This window comes from Monomorium pharaonis, chromosome 9, assembly GCF_013373865.1.
Source record: "Monomorium pharaonis isolate MP-MQ-018 chromosome 9, ASM1337386v2, whole genome shotgun sequence".
In the NCBI taxonomy this organism is placed as follows: Eukaryota; Metazoa; Arthropoda; class Insecta; order Hymenoptera; family Formicidae; genus Monomorium; species Monomorium pharaonis.
The window spans coordinates 19,638,299-19,653,653 of record NC_050475.1 but is presented as its reverse complement, the minus strand read 5'-3'; the positions used below and the strand labels follow the sequence as shown (position 1 = coordinate 19,653,653).

The 15,355-nt window shown below is 38.8% G+C and overlaps 2 protein-coding genes across 10 annotated transcripts; one reads left to right on the top strand and one right to left on the bottom strand.

Annotated features, from left to right (window-relative positions):
* The first annotated feature begins 90 nt into the window (after positions 1 to 90).
* Positions 91 to 14,560, top strand: LOC105836138 (broad-complex core protein isoforms 1/2/3/4/5). Of its 9 annotated transcripts, none has more exons than XM_036292233.1 (5): positions 3,683 to 3,802; positions 3,988 to 4,071; positions 6,533 to 6,938; positions 8,080 to 8,533; positions 8,623 to 8,900. In XM_036292233.1, exons 3-5 carry the CDS (start codon positions 6,564 to 6,566, stop codon positions 8,898 to 8,900), a joined length of 1,107 nt encoding a protein of 368 aa, XP_036148126.1. In that variant the 5' UTR covers positions 3,683 to 3,802; positions 3,988 to 4,071; positions 6,533 to 6,563. The 9 variants fall into 9 exon arrangements, with proteins under 9 accessions (XP_036148131.1, XP_036148132.1, XP_036148130.1 ...); XM_036292235.1 differs by having other exon boundaries at positions 3,988 to 4,730; XM_036292238.1 differs by lacking the exons at positions 3,683 to 3,802; positions 3,988 to 4,071 and adding an exon at positions 91 to 837.
* Positions 871 to 3,419, bottom strand: LOC105831455 (DNA-directed RNA polymerase II subunit RPB9). Its single transcript, XM_012671594.3, has 3 exons — positions 1,873 to 3,419; positions 1,683 to 1,756; positions 871 to 1,378 (listed from the first exon to the last, which is right to left on the bottom strand). Exons 1-3 carry the CDS (start codon positions 1,999 to 2,001, stop codon positions 1,189 to 1,191), a joined length of 393 nt encoding a protein of 130 aa, XP_012527048.1. The 5' UTR covers positions 2,002 to 3,419; the 3' UTR covers positions 871 to 1,188.
* Positions 14,561 to 15,355: the final 795 nt, after the last annotated feature.

The following is a 15,355-nucleotide window of genomic DNA, read 5'->3' as shown; positions in this document are numbered from 1 at the left end:
AGAATTGAAAAAGTGAGATAAAAATTAATCAATTTAATCGTTGAAAATAATCATAAATTTTGTTTGTGATTGATCAACTCTGTTTTTCTTTTACTTTTTAAATTTTATTTAAAAAAATTAATAAGTTAGTGTTTTAAAAACAACTATATTAGTTGAAGTAACTATATTAGTTAAAATAACTATATTAGTTAAAAATTACCTCGTTTGAAATTAATTCAAGTCGAGTTAAAAATTTGTAACTTTGTTATACAACTTTTTAACTATATAGTTATTACGTAACCCTGTTTTTTTGCTAAAGTACTTCGATTTGCGAATTCTCGACATCCTGTACATAGCGATCACGTGACGTAGGGAGCTACCCTGCTATTCCGCGATGCCGCCCGCTACAATATAGCGATTGAATTCAGTATGGCTGTGCATGGCCCAGATAAACATCTGGGAGTAGTCCCAGGGAGCGTCTACGAAGGGACGTGGCTGCGCTGTGAATTCGCAACGCGTTCGTCCTCCCTCTTCTCACGATGACGGAACGATAGATCGGCAGGACAAATCCAACGAAGATATTTCGATCCTTGGGCGCGAAAGTCTTCTGTCACGAAAGCGTCCCGCGATGCGACCCAAAATCTTCTGCCCCCGCGAGAAGCCACGATAACGCGCGACCCCGGGGAGATGTGTACGCGCGATTGCACGACGTAATGACACGCCGGGGCTAGGAAGCGCGACTCGCAAGACTTGCGACGGTCCGTCTTAAAACCAAATCGGTCACGCGCGCTTCAGCAGCCGAAGGGATAAATGCCCAGCAAGAAAGTAGAGATTGCGAGCCGAGCGTTGAGCCTTACGGTAATTTATCACCCCCTTGTGCACGAACGTTCTCTCTTCATTATTAATTTTTTTTATTACATATTACAATTTTTATTCATGTTACACGTTACAATGCATCCCCTCCAAGTACACACATACAACTCTCTGTACAGCTTGGACCCAATGCTTGCACAAAATGTAGCTTAACTTTAAATTTGGTTTAACTTTTTATCTTTTTCTAATTCTAAGATTTAGGAAAAGATAGAGAGAATAAGCTAAACCGAGTTTTGAATCACGATACATTGGTGCCAATGGGTCTTAAAAGAAAACTAAACGCAAGAATTAAGTTACAAATAGCGAGTAGAAGAACATAGGTATGCCGGACGTCCCTCACTCCGTCCATCTGTGGCAGCAGTGCTGATTCGTACACACATAATACAATCTCATTTCCTCCTCAGCTCGTCTAGTCTGCGCCTGGAAGAATACCGCTTCTCTGTGATTGCACTTTGGGCATGGGTGTTCCTCGGTTCGCGGCAGCGTAGGATCCGATATCACGTCGGCGACGATATGTGTCAGCTCGCTGAAAGAGAGAAAAAATTTAATAAAGTGAGCGCACGATCCAAATGCGATTAGCGTACTTGGCAACAGATTCGAATTAATTCCTACAAGCTCTCTTTAGCTTCTTGATGAGCTTAGGGCTCGTTTGCCGCACTGAAAGCGGTATCATTTTGTATAATAAGAATTTTCGTGCACAAAATGATACATTCCTTCCCCTTTTTTCTCTTTGTACACGTTACAAACTTTAGTGGGAATCACTTTTACATTAACAACGATGTTTACATATATGTTAATTAACTTTCTTGGATCCACTTGGATCAACTCACTCTATCTCGTGCATGATTTTGTTCACGTAGATGCAATTGCTGTCCGCCAGTTGCTTAAAATCGCAATTTCTGCACTGAAAAAGAAAATAGGCAGTGTTCCCCATTATAATTCCGATTGTCGTCATTTCTCCTCCCTTTTTTCCCGTACCTCCTTTATTTTAAATGACAATAATGAAGTCCGCATACTCACCGCGTACATGAGCACTTTGTTCTCCTTGTCCTCCTTCGGATACAACATGTTATTACATTCCTGGCAAAATCTGATGCCCACGAATCCTGGGCCGTCGTCGTGCGTGTCGTAACCCGTTATTTTCGACATAATTACGCGTCCAATTGGTTCACCTCGATCGGAGTATCCGCGAAAAATTCGTCGAGATCACCGGCGAATTCGAACGTCAGCCAACGTGAAACATCAACAATAATAAACGGGGAAAGCGCATGGCGCTGTCGTCAGTCGTCATCTGCCGGTACGAGAAACTAAAGGCCACGCGATACGGAGATCTAACTTACCTACAAATGCAGCGCCGTATGAAAAGAAAAAAACTTCAAACTGGAATTATCGATGTCAAAATTGGAGTTTTAACTCCATACGATTGGAGTTTGTCAGTGGTTTCAAAATTCTCGAATGTGCGAAATATATTACAATTTTATAAATAATTATAGTCATAATTTTTTTTATATAACTATAATTTCAAATTCTTTCAGCTCTAATTGGAATTAAGCAGAAAAAAGCTTTTTTTTATTTAATAATCCATAATATTACTGGTGCAATTCATTGTTTTATATTTTCCTTGTGAATAATAAAGTTTGTAAAAATCTACTGGGTTCTAAATTTCTGTTTATCTATAAAACTAATTGCAAAACGCGCTTATTACTGATGAATAGTGATCATTGGTATTTTTAATTAGTACACTTGTCCAATCGGAAGCGCAATAATTCAAGGCCCGTGTTCAGACATTCATATATTCTATTCCCTTACGGCTAATGATCAATGATGAACAATATGGAAAAAGTGCGTTAACATTTTTATAAGAGCTTTCTGAATACAAGCACACTATCTGTTGCACTTCCTGACATCTATCGAAAAATCCGTGTAGAGAAGATTGGACAAAGGGTTTGTTCTCTGCGGAACTTTTTACACTTTTTCGTTCTTTTCTTCCTTCCCCAATGTTTAAATATACGACGTTATCCACTTCATACCGAGTGCAGAAGGTGTAACATATTGTTATAAAGAACGAATGTAAAACTCACAGCCAATCAGGAAAAATAATCTTACCAATTTCGCAATAAAATTAATTTTTGCAATGAAAAATGCAAGATTTTTGTTGCGCGATGCCTGAACGGGAGAAATCTATTATTACGTTTTTGCAGATTTCTCTTGGGTTTTTATCGCACATAAAAGTATTTCTCGCATATATATTATTCCAATTATCTCCTGAGATACATTTATACATTCAACTTTAGACTCGACTCCACTTAGGTGATCAAGAATTAGAAAAAAACAGAACGAGTCTACTGAGAACTTTAATTGGCTTAATTGCACAAATAAAATTATCCACGTTTTATGCCCGTTTTAACAAAATGAATAATTTTTTATGCAGCTTGCTGTGCAAGTTTATTTGGATAGGCCAGGACTACAAAATATAAGTTGCGTTCAACGCGGCTCTTCCCTCCCCGTCTCGCCCTTTCTCGTTCTCTCTCCCGCGGGATGAAACGAGCGCGCATTCCTGTCCATCCAAAGCGGCGAGCGAGGGAAAAAAGGAAGTAACAATGACCGAACGTAAAATAAAATTAAAAAAAAAAGAGAGAGAAAGAAAGAAAAGCGGCCTGGAAAGAACAGACCTCTCGCGCGAGTGCACAGTCGTTCGGGCGGTTTCCATGAGAGACTCGCTCGCTCGCTCGCTCGCTCGCGCGCGCGCCGGGCGTCTCGCGCGTAAAAACCGACGACTGACGACAGTAGTAAGCGAAGTGTCGCACGTCGTAGAGCGTGGGGAGTGGTGTTTATACGTCGAGCGTAATTAACGCACGGTCGGTCGTCGAACGGGGCCCTCGCCGCCGCCGTTGCGACGAACGCGCGATAAAAAGGAGTCCATCAAGGGAGAGACCCAAGAATCTCTCAGGTAGAGGAAAGGGAAGGGATCGTAGCGGTGGTAGTAGTAGTAGTAGTAGTAGTAATAATAGTAGTAGCGTTTCCGTGCCGCTCCATAGAGAATCGGCGCAAATTTCGCTGCGCGGCGACGGATGCGCGCTAGAGGCCCGTCGCGACACGCTAGCTTAATTCTAGCGACACTTTTTACGGGTTTAGTGCACCGCCGCCTGGGAACCCGGCCGTCGGCGTCGAGGCATCGGTTAACGCGAGCGGTTCGAAGCAGCCCGGCTAAGACCGTGAGTAAGTATCGATCAGCGGGGAGGGGGGAAAAAAGCGACGGGGGTCTCTTTCCCGGTCGGCTCTCCGCCGCTCTATTCGCCACCCATTCTCATTTCGGTCGACTCTCTTCCCGGATTGTCTCTGCGTCTGTCTGTCTGTCTCTCTCGCTCTCTCTCTCTCTCTCCGTTCGCTCGCTCGCTCCTCGGAATTTCTAGCGTCGGGTGTATAATAGCGTTTCTCAGGCACACACGTCAGTCGCGCTGGTGTGCCACCACCACCCTATGTACACACACGAATATGAAAAGAAGAGAGAGAGGGAGCGTGAGAGAGTGGGAGGAAGGGGGACGGAGAGCGACTAACGCGGATGTACTCCCCTCCCCTTCCCGTCCTCCCTCATCCGCCAATCTTGTCGCTCTCCTTTCCCCTCTCCCACCCGTCTCTTCGCACCTTCTCCCGTCCCCTCGAGCTCCTTCCTGTCTCTCGCAGCTCCCCTCACGGCTCACGCCAGTAGAAATCTCGACAGCGCGGAGTGTTTTCTTAAGGGATTCTTTTTCGGGGAGAACCGAGGAACATTTTCGCTCTGGATCACGCCAAAAAGGAGCGGAAGGTGTAGTCCGTGGTCACGACGAGGCTACTCCCGGCTGTTCTATTAGTGCGGTTTTCGCTTGAAATCATTAAAGGCAAGAGTGCGGCGCGTTGCGTTCTGCGTCGGTTTTACCAAACGACGAGACGAGAGACGCTCGCGGCGCGGCGTCCATCCCCCCTGGGAGAGGAGACCGCGTGAGGAAAAACGGAAGAGCGAGAAAGGGAGGGAGGGAGGGAGGGAGGAAGAGGCGAACGTACATTAACGCGAGTGTATATACGAAATCCGTACGCGGATCAACGAAACGGTGAAATTTTATAAGAGCCCATAGGCGCGTTTCTGTGGGGGGTGACGTGCGTGTATGTGCGTGCGCGCGTGTATCGCTTCTCCCGCAGAGTTCCCGTTTTTATTCTCCACGCCGCGGCGAAAGACGCGAGGAGGACCGGAGAGACGGCTCGCCGAGACCCGGCGCCGACGATTGACTCGTAGATCGATCGATCCTGTCCTCCCGTCTAGCTGTCCGTTCGCTCCAGTTCGAGGAGAGCGATATACACGTGATCGTACAGTGGGTGTTCGTTCGTTTCTACCTCCCGTTGTATCTTATACTTGCTGCATAGGCGAGAGTGAGTGTCGTGCGGAGTAGATCGCTCCGAAAACGCTCGTTCGGGCGAGAAAACTTCACGGGGAAACGTGGTAAGGCCGCGTCGCCTAACCGGCGTCTCGTCCTCGCCCTCGATTGCCGATCGATTAATTCGCCGACGCCGCGCTCGATCGCGTTTCTCGAGATTCGGGGCCCGCGTCTCCCGGTGGCCCCTCCGGGTTCCTCCGTGAAATTCAAGCGACAGCTAGAGCGTCGTCTCGTCAGGCAAGGAGTGTGTGCCTTTATTTCGTGAGATCGCATACGAGCCTAGTGCTTATACGTGTATGTCATACGTGTGTATGTGTGTATGCCATGGAATATATGTACGCGCCCATATCTCGTCCTCGCTTATGCGCCTGTATGCGTGCCTGTATGTACGTGTATATGTGCGCGCACGGATATTGTTGTTCCATTGCAGCGGCCTATGCCAGACAGCCATATTGTAAATTTTTTTTTAACCGTCGTGTCCCTCTTGTTAACCTAGCCTCGGGCCTCCCGCCGCCGCCGCCGCCACCGCCGCCGCCGCCGCCGCCGTCGTTGCCGTCGCCGTCCATCCGATCCCTTTTGTTCGCTCGCGCGCGGTGCTCGATCGGGTAAGGAAGCGCGGGCGGTCGCGGACAACGATCTCGGCACCGATTCGGAGTCGGCGGCCGCCGGGCGGGCTGGCTGGCCCCCGCGAGAGGAGATCAGCCTCTTTGTCTTTGTCTTCCGACGACGTTCCCGCGTTCCGCTGTCGCTGCCGGCGCCGCCGCCGCCGCCGCGACAGCTGAAGGCAGATTCGTTCGCTTCGGAACGAACGTCAGATTCCCGTCACTCTGTTTTTCGTTAATTACGGGCGTCCGAAAATAACTCCGCGAGCGAGAGGCCCTTTACGACGCCCCTTCCTGCCGAATTCGTTCCCTTTCCGAGCCAGTGGTGTGGCGGTGTGTGCCTTTGTCGAAAGTAAATTTTTTTCACTTTTTGTACTTTTGTTTCGCGGCTTTCCATTAGCGTGCCTCGTGTGAACGCGCCGCTTTGTTCAATTATTAATACTCCACAAGTGACGCACAAAAAATTGAGAGGCGCTTGAAGGATAAGTTTAGGTTTTTTTTCTTTTTTTTTTTGTCGTGCATATTTTCCAGAATGAGAATAATAATTATAACATCTGCAATAATTGCGCGGCGTCGTGCATTCGAAACGAAATCGACGCAGTCGTTTCTCGATAGAACAGATTAGACTGATCGGAGTGATTTTGACATCTTGTTTTTTTCTTTTTACAGGCGACTTGTCCTGCTTGCTTGAGCTACGATCATGGAATCAGGAAATAATCTGCCCAGTCCGGGCACCTATCCTGGAGGGGATCGCCAACAGTTCTGTGTCTCTTGGAATTCCCATCAGTCGAACATGCACAGTGCGTTTCCAAAGTTGCTCAGCTCGGAGCAATTTGTCGACGTGACTCTTGCCTGTGATGGGGGCTCGATAAAGTGTCACAAGGTTGTGTTGTCCGCCTGCAGCGACTACTTGGAGCGCCTACTGTTGGAAATACCATGCACCCATCCTGTCATCTTCCTGAGGGACATGAAAATGTGGGAACTTCAGGCCCTGGTCGAATTCATGTATCGCGGAGAGGTGTATGTCGAGCAACAGCAACTTGCTACGTTGATGCAAGCGGCGGAGGTTTTGCAGGTAAAATATCTTTGATTTGTCTAGATGATTTTTCTTAAGGTTTTTCAATCGGTGTTCCGCAAAGAATCTTCAAGTGTGCCACGAAATTTTGAAAGAGAATTGGAAAAATGACTTAAAAGTTAGACTTTGAAAGGTAATAAAGACAGAAGCGAAGTAAATTACTTGGATGTAAGATGCAGTTGAAGAACAAACTAAAAATGTGTTTTAAAAACTCTAAAAGTTGTAAATTATATTGTTTTAACTTTTATTCTAACCAAAATGATATCATAAATTACTTAAAATAGAAAAATAAAAAATTTATCTTTTATTTTTTAATGTTATGTTATGATATTTGATAAAAGAAATATGTGATGAAAATTGTGCATTAGAAACAAAAAAGAATAGAGTATTAACTAATTTACTTCGACAAACTCGACTCGTTATTTAGTGTGCCACAAAAAGTTGAAAAACGCTGATGTATCTATATCTATTTTACAATGTTTTTACAGATCCTGTTTCAGCATCCTGATAAAATCCTTGATTTCAGCAATATGTTATATGTTTCTTTCATTCTCTTGTACTTTTAATTCTTTTAACAGAAGTTTTATCTCAGCAAAGCTCATTAAAATAAAATTTATATGAAAAACAAAAATGTATAATTGTATAAAATATTGTACGATATTTAAAGTCAAGACACTTTTTTCGGGTTATATTCGGAAAATTGAAAGGAAAATCTCCATCTTGGTGAAACAGCTGTAAGATTCTAATTAGTTAGGGATTTATAAGCAGACAGGATAGAAATAAGAGCAATGTGTCCTAGTGGTGAGAGAGCTAGCTTGTGGAATCAAGAATCTAAAGTTCAAATCTAATGCTTCTCTAAATTTTACTGCTGTTTACAATGTTAATAATATTTCTTTTAGATTTTATAAAACAATATAAAACTATATAAGGTATCTTGAAATTTTCGCGAATCAAAATACTATAACAAGAAAGTTTTTAAAAAATAAAATAATTACTTGTAATTTTTATTTTATAGTTTTTCAAATAAAAGTTTAATTCTATTGTTATAATATTCATGAATTTCGAAACACCTTGTATAGTAATAGTACAAATTCTCGCACTGATATGCGAATAAATATTTCACAATATATTTTTTCCGCAGGTTCGTGGCTTATCCACTCAGGGAAGCGATAATTCAGTGAATGAGAGCAATATACAATCGAATGATTCGAATGCACCTGCCACCCCATCGACTCCTACTCACGACAGCAATTACAAGGCGGACACTTCGTCTAACGATGACGGAAGTACCTCTGACTTTCTTTCATGCACGCCGATGACTAGCACAACAGCAGCAGGAAACAACTCGTCCACTATCACTCCTCCTGTCTCTAACCCTAACTCCTCCAATTTCGTAAATATGGAACATAGTGAGGCGCTGCAACATCTAGAAAAGGCTCTCAGTGCTTGCGAAGCGACTCTGACCGAAACTCCAGGCATGGTAAAGATGGAGCCCGACGAGCAGTTTGTACAGCAACAGGATGTCAAACCGTATTCCATTAGTATGGTATCCAGTAATAATTGCAATCCTAGCAGCCCATTCCCTGCGATCGAAGGTGAGCTCTCGACCTGATCTTTTTGTGGCTTTACTCACTAGCGTCACTTGTACATTAATGCAAGCTGAATGTCTTGGTCATTTTTCAAGGTTATCAAAGACGACAAAGGCGTTCGGAAGAGGAACTTAAGCAAGCTTCGGACATGGTTGCACGCGGCATGACGTTTCAAGTAGCCTCGGAAAAGTACAAGATACCGATCAGCACGATCCGCTTTTACATGGTCAGAAAGGGCATTCTGCAGAGGCGAAAACGCGGTCGTGGCTCCAGCAATCTCAGTATGAACAGCCAACCAAGTAGTCCGGTCAGTCCACCGTATCAGATGATGAATTACCGTTTGCCAGAGAGCCTAAATTCCAGCCTACAGTAGTGCTGTACAGAAGAAGTAGTGAGTTTTTTTAGAATTCAGTTTTGAATCGGACAAACTTTTTATCGTCATAGTTGAGCTGTTCCAGACCGTCTCGTCGGTTTTTATACTTTTAGCTTCTTTACATCAAGTATATATTTTATTTTTCTTTTTTATTCTATTTTTCAGTTCGCATCTCATTATTCATTCGTACTCGTATCGGCGTGCTCGCGCGCGCTAGTTTACAAGACTACTATGTTCACAGCATATAACGTATTTCTGCATTTATGCCATTACCAACCCAGTGTGCAGTCTAGAAATATAATTTGTGTCTCGAACAGCTCCTCTCCACATGTATATACAAAGAAGATACCATATGTAAATGTTCGGACACAGCATTAAGTTTAAGAAACTTGCAGACGATCATGTCTTACATTATGTTTATGTTGACTTCAGTGCCCTTAGGAAGACTGCCTGTGAAATGCAGTTTTTATCTTTTTTTTTTTAAGTACAAAGATTCTGTTTCTTATTGTATCGTAGAGTATACTGACAAACGATCGTATACTTAGTGTGTATTATAATAATGCTATGTAGAGGCAGGTGCGCTGAGGTGCTTAGCTGATACGTAATTCTCGATTCGCCATTCGTATGAGATTTGCGAGTGAATGGAAACGGATTCGTTTACCAGTAGTAGGATAGTTATTCGAAGAGAAAAGATTTTAGTCAAAGAATGATAATCAATGTTAAAGAACGATAATAAAATTTTTTAACCAAAGAAAAAACAAACAAAATTCCTTAAAGATCGACTCAATTGGCAAAATTGTTATGTACTATTTCTAGGTAGTGTATTATGTAAATAAGTTGATGAATGACGAATTGAAAACTGCAATGTGAATAGGATAAAGTGTCAGTAAACGTCAAGTATCTAGGATAATGGATAAGTACAGCTTAGCGATATAGAATTATCAAGTAAAAGTGAAAGATGGACAGAGTTTGTTTTTCTATCCTTTATTCGGCACATACTACTTTCCGAGTTTTGAAGTTCGAGTAAGGTAAACGTCCCAGTGATCGAACTACTCATATCCGGGAATTACACATCTTGTTACTAATCTCTATATTAAAGAAGAGACATTATAATGAGAGTATATAGGAATGACGTTATATCCTTCTTTTAGCTTTGAATTTTCTGAATTATTTCAAACACTTATAAAAAAATCTCTTAATATCAATCTCAAATACTTTTTTATTACAATATTGAAATTTAAGATTATAATTAAATTTAAATATTATAATAAAGAAAGTATTTGAGATTGATATTAAGTTTTTGATAAGCATATAATGTCTTTTCTTTGATATTTGTGATATCTCCCAAAATTCTCAGTTTATTTGATCATTTAGATTAAATAAAGGCGTTCATTTATAAGAAATTCAACATCTTTCTCACTACTTGTTTGTAATGGACAGTACGAGCATTTGGATCATAGACAATTGAAATAAAACGCGTATATTTCTTGTATATATTTTTCGTCATTCTTCACAGGAAAGCCCAAGATTTTATAATTCTTTAATTGATTATAATAGTACTTCTTTGTAACTGTGCTTTTGATATGATGCAAACATTACATTGTCAAAGATGTCCTTGAATATGTAAGTATCAGGCACCTCACGTAATTTTGGGTCCAGCTGTGGTGAAATTCAGTGAAAAATATGCATTGGGCTCTCGTGTTCCTTGTCCCCGACGTTTTCCGACGAAAAGGGTGCCGTTGCGCCTCTTTTTCTTTTATTCGAATTGTAAAATCTTGTTTATAAAGAACGCGTCACGGATCTGTGTCAGGCGTTTAACCTTTTTAAATGTTAAGACGATTTCAAGACGTTCTATTCTTTTTTATTTTTTTAAGTGTTCAAATTTTTTTGAATAATAAATGTTTGCAAATTTTCTGCGAATTGCGAATCGAGAATCACAACTTTTTGCTAATACCACTTGCGATGTGGCATTAGTTTTAAAGGGGCAGTCTATTTTAAAGTTTTTTGAAATTTTTGAAAATATGTAATATGTAAAGTGATACAGTTTGTATGATTTATATGATTATATTCGGTTTTATGCGAAATGAATTGAATCATTTTTTATTCTAGCACTTTGTTCTTAGAAAATAGCTAAAATTTTCAAAATGGCATTATTTTAAGGTCAAATTTTTGACCCCTACTTTAAACTTATTTTTGTATAAAAGTTTTTATTTAGGTTTTTTCTATATATATATATATATATATACAAACAATTACAAATTATTATAAAACTCGAGATAATAAAGAAAGATGAAAGGAAATGGTGATAAGAGTAAAGCACGGTAATTGGTGCGCAGTAATTTACAAAAATAATTTAATAATATATAATGAAAAAATAAATTCATATTTTAAAAATAAAAAGAAACTTGTATTTTTATTATGCATTATTAAATTGTTTTTGTATTATAAGTTACTGTGAATTAATTACCACGTTTGATTTGTACCATCGTTTTTTTTATTTTTTGTTTTGGGTACGAAAATCACCTAACAGATTTCGAGTTAAGAAAAGTTGTTTTTTTTTCTTGAGATATGATTGAGGCATGTATTAATTTAAAAAATTGTAAAAACAAAAATTTTTGAGTTTTTTAAACTTTAAAATACGCTGCCTTTTTAATGTTTGTTCCCGGTACAAAAAACATTGTACGAGAACTCCATCCATCATCTATCATGAATTAATATTGAAAAATATTAATTCTATACTTATAAGTGCTTGCGTTGTAACGGCGTCATACTTATAAGGGAAATGACACTAAAGATCAAAACGAGTTAGAACGAGCGTTGAACAAATGTGTTTAAAATCTTATTATTTTGAGACTTTTTTATACGCAGGATTTGTATGTAAGCGCTCTTAATGAGACGTTTCGCTGACGAGAATACGAGTTGTATAGGATATTCATATATACATACATATATATATCTACGATAAGAATTCCTTCATGCTGTGGACGAACGCTACGCGTATGGTTAATTATCAGCCGTGTTCCGTTCTTCTACTTAGTGACGATATAGCTAGCCTATATGGATAGTGTGAGATATACGTTTTTGAATTCTGCAGTAATATCGTTCGTATAACAAGAAGGATTTTCACAGTGCAGTTAAAAAAAGAAAAGACAAAAAAACGAGAAAAAGAGAAAAAGATTGACTATGTCATATAACCGATATTTTTTTAATGACCTCGAAATGTTTTGACGGAAAGGCATTTGTAGCATAAGTTATTTTTTATTACATTATATTTATATATAATTCACATTCAGTGAAGCTCTCGTTAAGTTATCTGTGGCATCTGTACACATGTACGTATTTACTGAGTATTTATCTTTCTGTATCATTAATTGTCAGCCCCATTGAAGGGGAAAGAGATTCTTAATTACGACACGCTTTATATCCCGCACCAGATAGCGACGCTTAAAGATCAAAAATGTATACAGTTGTAGAAAGAGAGACAGAAGGGACTTGTCCATGATGATCAATTAGTCACTATGTTTAAGACTGGTAACACGTGGCTAATATAACCAGATTAAAGTCTTAGACACACAGCAATCCTCAATCTATTATATAAATATTTTTGTAGGCACTTTGTCGAGGAAGGTTTCTTCTTTCTGCCTTTATTCTATATATACCTTGATAACTTATACAGTAAGAGGAACCGGTATTTATTCAAAGTTTACCATTTAGCTTTGTTGAACATCACAAGAGATAAACGATCATGACGTATGGTAGTAATGTAAACGCTTTTTACATGCATAGTGTACAAAATAACAGCATTTGTAATTGACGATAAGAATTACCTGATGTCTGTAAAAATCGTCGAAACGCCAGTCTCTCGTCGTTTTTTACGGACACTGGTTCTGCCTTTTCAAAGAAGTTTAATTGTGTGACAACAACTGTGGCGCGCATACAATGTAATTGTACGATGTATTGCCTTTGTTAAATAGCATTTTGGATAAAGCCATATTTTTCCATGCAACGCAATAATCCAGCAAAATAAATTACAGTTAAACTGAGAAGCAGCCTAAAATAGGAAAGAGTGCCAGATACAAAACAAAAAAGAGGAATATGAACAATAACACATAGAGGATAAAGTTTATCTATCACTTAGAGTATGTAACTGCCTTTCTCTGGCCTCATACTGGATCATTAATTTATTTATATTAGACAATATACAAGATACATGTAAAGAGGGAAAAAGGAACTAATCTAACTTAGAAAGCTTGTTAGAGCTTCTATTAATTGCAGTAAGACTGCTGCCATTCGACTGATGAATACATTTTCAAGAAATTGAAGTGGAACATTTAATCGAGACATGTGTCACAGATCTTACATAATTTATTCTCATTTGTCATTTCTTTATGCGATTATTATGTATTTACACGGACGCTCGATAGTCTCTGTACATTTCACACTATATCGAGATATATCGAAAAAGTAAAAGAGAAAAAGAGGAAAAATGAACAAGAGTCGCATATTGGATATTGTGATGTTAACACATGAACCTAGAAACATGACTCACAATTGTTGCCTGTTGTAATGTCCAATGAGAGAGTTGAATTGTAATGACTTACTCGTATATAGCATTCTTTCCAACAAGGAGAATCGGTATCGTGTAAATCATTATTCTAAGAGTTCCCAGTTGACAAAGGTTTTATACGGATCTATTAAACCAGTATTTCAAACCAATGAAAAATAATTAGTTTTCTAATAATAATAATAATAATAATAATAACAATACAATTTTATGTGAATTTAGTACAGTGCTTAAGTCAGTTAATGCTCAGCGTATCTAACAGATATTTTTAGTAGAACACCGTGTCATACTCACATGTATCATAACGTCTTAAAGTATGTAACTAAACCACAATCAAAGAAGTGTGAACGATACTTAATGACTATTATCATAATAGCCACTTATGATAGCAGTAAATAGGTAGCCATTTTGAGGCAGTTTATATTATATTTAATTACACTGTATAACCCTTTGGTCTCCGTTTTTACGATGGTATTATTATTTATAGATAGCATCATAACTCTGTAGCATGATTGAACCTCAAATCATTTATTTGTAAGTCTTTTTTACAGTTACCGAATATCTAATTGATTAAATAGGCAATGCAATTAAAGCAAAAGGAAAAGAAAGAAAAAAGACACGACATACAGTATGACGGCAATTAAAACCAAGATCTGTTCGCGTATCAATGCAATCAATATGATTGTAGTAGATGTTTTCTCATTTTTTTTCTCATTTCTCATTTTTGTTAACTTTTAGATAATACAGTACGTATTTAGAACACGCTTATAACGAAGTTAGCACACTGTTGCGTCAGTCTATCTTCATCGTTTTAAACGCAAAACAAGATAGAATGATACAAAAGCGCGTCGACATCGTTTTAAATGCGTTCTGGGCATTTATTATAGAATTTTCCACGATTGGAAACGCCGATTTTGCTGACTCAAGTGTTCTACTGCGATAAGTTTTTTTAATCGAAAAGTTTCCGGTATTTCTCGAGCTAGCGAAATGACAATGTGTCACTTCCTTTGATTCTTTATTCTTTTCTTAATTTTTTTTTTAATTATTAAAATGAAGAAAAACTTTCTCGGAATATATAATCGGTAAAAAAATAAAAGAAAAACCTAAAAACACTTATGTGTACTATTATGATTATACGTTTCGATCAAAATTGTCTTTTTGTTTTAATAAATAAAGGATCAGAAGGAGTGATAATTGTCATTGCGCTAATTGGCGAAATACCAGAAACTTTGATCGATTTGGCTCCGAGTGTGCAAGCCAGTGTAGGAAAAATGGAATTATTCTGATCTATTCTGAAAGTTCTGTAATACATGTCCAAAATATAATGTGTGTGCATAATGTGTGTGCAAAATATACGTGTATATATATATATATATATATATATATATATATATCATGCACGTACATGCACATATATGTATGATTATGATGGATAATAAACTCCTTCTTAAGTAGTATCTTAAGTAGTATTTTTATATTTTGTTTCTAGTTTAAGTTTTGACTTTTAGCGTTTAAAGATAGATTATCTTATATACGTGGTAAATTTTCCGATTTAATACTCTTTCTATGCGAGACGAAGGTATTGATGGTAGTGACAACAATTTGTGAGGGGTTTATTTGAAATAAAGCGGATCTCGTTATCAAGGTAATCCGCATAGATATTTTCAACGGTTTTTGTCATTATTTCTGTATTACATCGGGAAATGTTACTCGAAACATTACATGTTAATCTGTCTCTAAATATGTCATTTATTATATTTAATTAGTCAATTGCAGTCAGTAATTTTCTTAAGAAATATGACGTAGAGTTGCTTGCCTATTTACAGAAATTATGTGCTTTGGTGTTCTGAAAATAAGTTGTGTAGCAATCATAGACGATTGACTTTTAAAC